The 3,080-nt window shown below is 61.3% G+C and overlaps 1 protein-coding gene across 1 annotated transcript in view; it reads right to left on the bottom strand.

Annotated features, from left to right (window-relative positions):
- The window catches only part of SA1 (stromal antigen), a 9,358-nt gene that overhangs the window by 2,271 nt on the left and 4,007 nt on the right, over positions 1-3,080 (bottom strand). The window contains exons 9-15 of the mRNA XM_013316415.1: positions 2,985-3,074; positions 2,692-2,904; positions 2,275-2,604; positions 2,013-2,181; positions 529-659; positions 274-444; positions 4-194 (exon numbers count right to left, since the gene is read on the bottom strand). Coding sequence (XP_013171869.1) covers positions 4-194; positions 274-444; positions 529-659; positions 2,013-2,181; positions 2,275-2,604; positions 2,692-2,904; positions 2,985-3,074 — 1,295 coding nt within the window. The remainder of the gene's footprint in view (positions 1-3; positions 195-273; positions 445-528; positions 660-2,012; positions 2,182-2,274; positions 2,605-2,691; positions 2,905-2,984; positions 3,075-3,080) is intronic.

Here is a 3,080-nt window from a genome sequence, read left to right as displayed (position 1 = left end):
TGCCGCTTGTCCTGGCGCAGCAGCTTGTTGGAGAACTCAGAGAGCGGCTCGAGGAAGAGCAGGTTGGGCGGCGGGCCGGCGCCGGCGCCCTCCAGCGCGGCGAAGGAGATGCCCGCGCGGTGGAGCGCCGTCAGTGCCTCGCGGTTCTTCACCGCGTCCAGACCGAACATCACCGCGAACCTCTTCGCCAGCTCCTGTGAGACGCGACACGACACCGCATGGGTGTAATAGTTTGCGATACTTATAAGATTGTAATGGGGCGGGGCGGGGCACCTTGATTTCGACGAGGTCGGGCAGGGCGCGGTGCGGAGCGGGCTGGTGGCGCAGCATGTCGGAGAAGAGCGCCTGCATGGCCAGCTGCATAGTCAGCGCGCAGTTCAGCTTGCTCATCTCGCGCGTCTTGCTCACCGTGGACTTGATTATGTCCCCGTAGTCGTTGTAGCACTGCGCACACACGTCACCCCGTCAATGTATCGAGCGATGCGGCCAGGGCGGCCAGGGCGGCCAGGGCGGCCAGTCCTACACTACCTTGATGTAGTGTTTGAAGACGTCCGCTGCGCGCCGGATGGGGATCACGTTGTACACGATCAGCTTGCAGTAGGCGGCCAGAAAGTTGCGCCGCTTGTGCAGCTCCTCGATACGTCTCTCGTCTTGGTTATCTGCAAGACACGCGTTTGTGTGGAGTCGGTGCTCGGTGCTCGGCGCTCGGCACCGGCATCAGAGCACGCAGGCAGCAGAGCAGTTACATAATGTACGCGCTGCGTGATCAGAGCCGGACGGAGTCGCGGACCTGCTCGCTGGGTCGCGAGATGTTCATGCAACTGGATAAACTATGCGGCGGGTGAGCGGTGAGCGGCAAGCGTCGAGGCGAGCCTCGCTGAGAGCCGCCTCACTGTTACTCTGCGTTATTGTGTAAAGATGCGAAGCCTCGCATGTTATCTACGGCAAGTGACGACCGCAACCGATGGAAATTCATCAATATCAAATATTACAAACTAATAACAAAACGCAACTAAAACAAGTCCGATGCACTGCGCATGCTCAAAACTTATAGATGCCTAAACATGTTAAAAATAAAAGTACGATCCGAGACTGCGAGCGCGCCGCGTACTGACGAGCGGCGACTGCACGACCGCGGTCTCGCATCGCATCGCATCGCATCGCATCGTGCAAGCGAGCGCGACAATTTTCCCTTAGTAATGTTATAAGTAATACAACAGAGATCGAGGAGAGCGGGTTGCGGGTTGCGGGTCGCAGTTCGCGCGTCGCGGGTCGCGGGGCGCCGAGACAAAAAATATGCATTATTTTGGACGATGACGGTCGCGTCGCGTTCACGTAGCGGTCACGTCGCGGGGGCGCGCCATTACTAAGGTAAAATAGTTGGCGCAGTCGGGGTGAGTGGGGAGGGTGTGGAGGGTGGGGAGGGGCGCAAGCGTCACGTGCCAGCGGAGGAAAGTGGCTTACCGGCGTCGGCCGCAGGCGCGCCGCGGCGTCACATGCAACCAAACACACCACAACGTTATAGCGGCGCGTCGGGAACGCCGCGTCACGTCGCGTCACGCCGCGTCACGTCGCGTCACGCCGCGTCACGTCACGTCACGTTGCGCGGTACAACGAAAATAATGCATATTTTTTTGTCACGATAATTCGATAGGATCGGGGTGTCGCTCGGAACACGTCCACGTAAAAACAACAACTTGTATAGCGGACATCGCATCGCGTCGCATCGCGTCGCATCGCGTAAGCGTCCGGCGACGGAGTTCTGTCTCAACAGGAGGAAAAACATTTTCTTCCTAAATCTCACCGAAACCCAAACTCCCAACCTCTACATACAAAAGGAAACACCCAATTAAGAGCACAGGGACAAGCGGCGGCGAGGCGCGCTCCCGCACTCACTGACACACAATATTCTACATTGGGAGATATTAAATGCATCGTCGATGTGTGTGTGTGTGTGTGCGTGTGTGTGTGTGTGTGTGTGTGTGCGTGTGTGGGGCAGTGTCAGCGAGTACCGTAGCACTGCAGCACGAAGACGAACTCCTGTATGAAGTCGTTGAGGAGGTCGCAGAGCGTGGTGTCGGGCTCGCAGACGAGGCGGCGGTAGCGCTCGTCGCCGGGGTGGTGCCGCGAGTGCAGCTGCTCCGCGAACAGGATCAGCAGGTCGCAGATGCTCGTGTAGGCCTGCGCAGGGGCGTGTCCGTGTCAGTGGGCGGGGCGGTGTGGGGTGGGGGCGGGGCGTGCTGAGGGCGGGGGCGGGGGCGGGGGCGGGCTCACCTCGCCGCGCAGCTGGGCGGTGGTGCCGCGGGCGACGATGTCGCGGCAGTGGGCGCAGTAGCCGTGCAGCCGGTCGCGCAGCAGGTCGGCGCCGGTGCCGCGCTCCTCGAGCTCGTGCAGCGACCACAGCAGGGAGTAGAAGCAGGCGCGCACCACGTACACGAGCGCCAGCTTGGGCATGGGATCGTCCCTGTCGATGCACTTGGGCAGGTCCTCGAACAGCGAGTCCCAGATGTTGTTGTCGTTCAGATTGTGGCACATGTACATGATGGACACCTTGCGCAGCGAGTTGGTCACGCTGAACTGCTCGTCGGCGTCCGGCGTCTCGCCCTGCACACACACGCACACGCACATGCTCAGTATGGGGAGGTGGGGGGGAGGTGGGGGTGCATGGGGGAGCACAGTGCAGGTACGCACCCCTTCGATGAGCGTGCGGAACTCGTCGATGGCCTCCCGGTACTTGTCGACGCACATGTCGGTGATGGTGGCGCGCGCCACCTTGCAGCGCGAGTAGACGGCGCACTGCTCGCTGCACAGGTACTCCAGCGTGCGGCCGCACGTTTCCAGCACCTCGCTCTCCGTCTGCTGGCGCACTATCTCGCGGATCTTGTTCAGCAGCAGCGTCAGGTTCTGCGGAGCGCGCGCCGTTGAGAGATGCGAGACGAGGCCGCGCAGACACGGATACATGCGAGCGGGGAGGAGTTACCGACCGCCTCCTGGCGCTGCGTGGTGTACAGCTCGAGGTCGAAGTACTGCGGGATGGCGACCAGGTTGGCCAGCTTGTCGGGGTCGGCGCGGAACTTGTC

The sequence above is a fragment of the Papilio xuthus genome, unplaced genomic scaffold (genome assembly GCF_000836235.2).
Source record: "Papilio xuthus unplaced genomic scaffold, Pxut_1.1 DF826945.1, whole genome shotgun sequence".
In the NCBI taxonomy this organism is placed as follows: domain Eukaryota; kingdom Metazoa; phylum Arthropoda; class Insecta; order Lepidoptera; family Papilionidae; genus Papilio; species Papilio xuthus.
The sequence above is the reverse complement of the archived record's forward strand: the minus strand, read 5'-3'. Positions and strand labels throughout refer to the sequence as shown.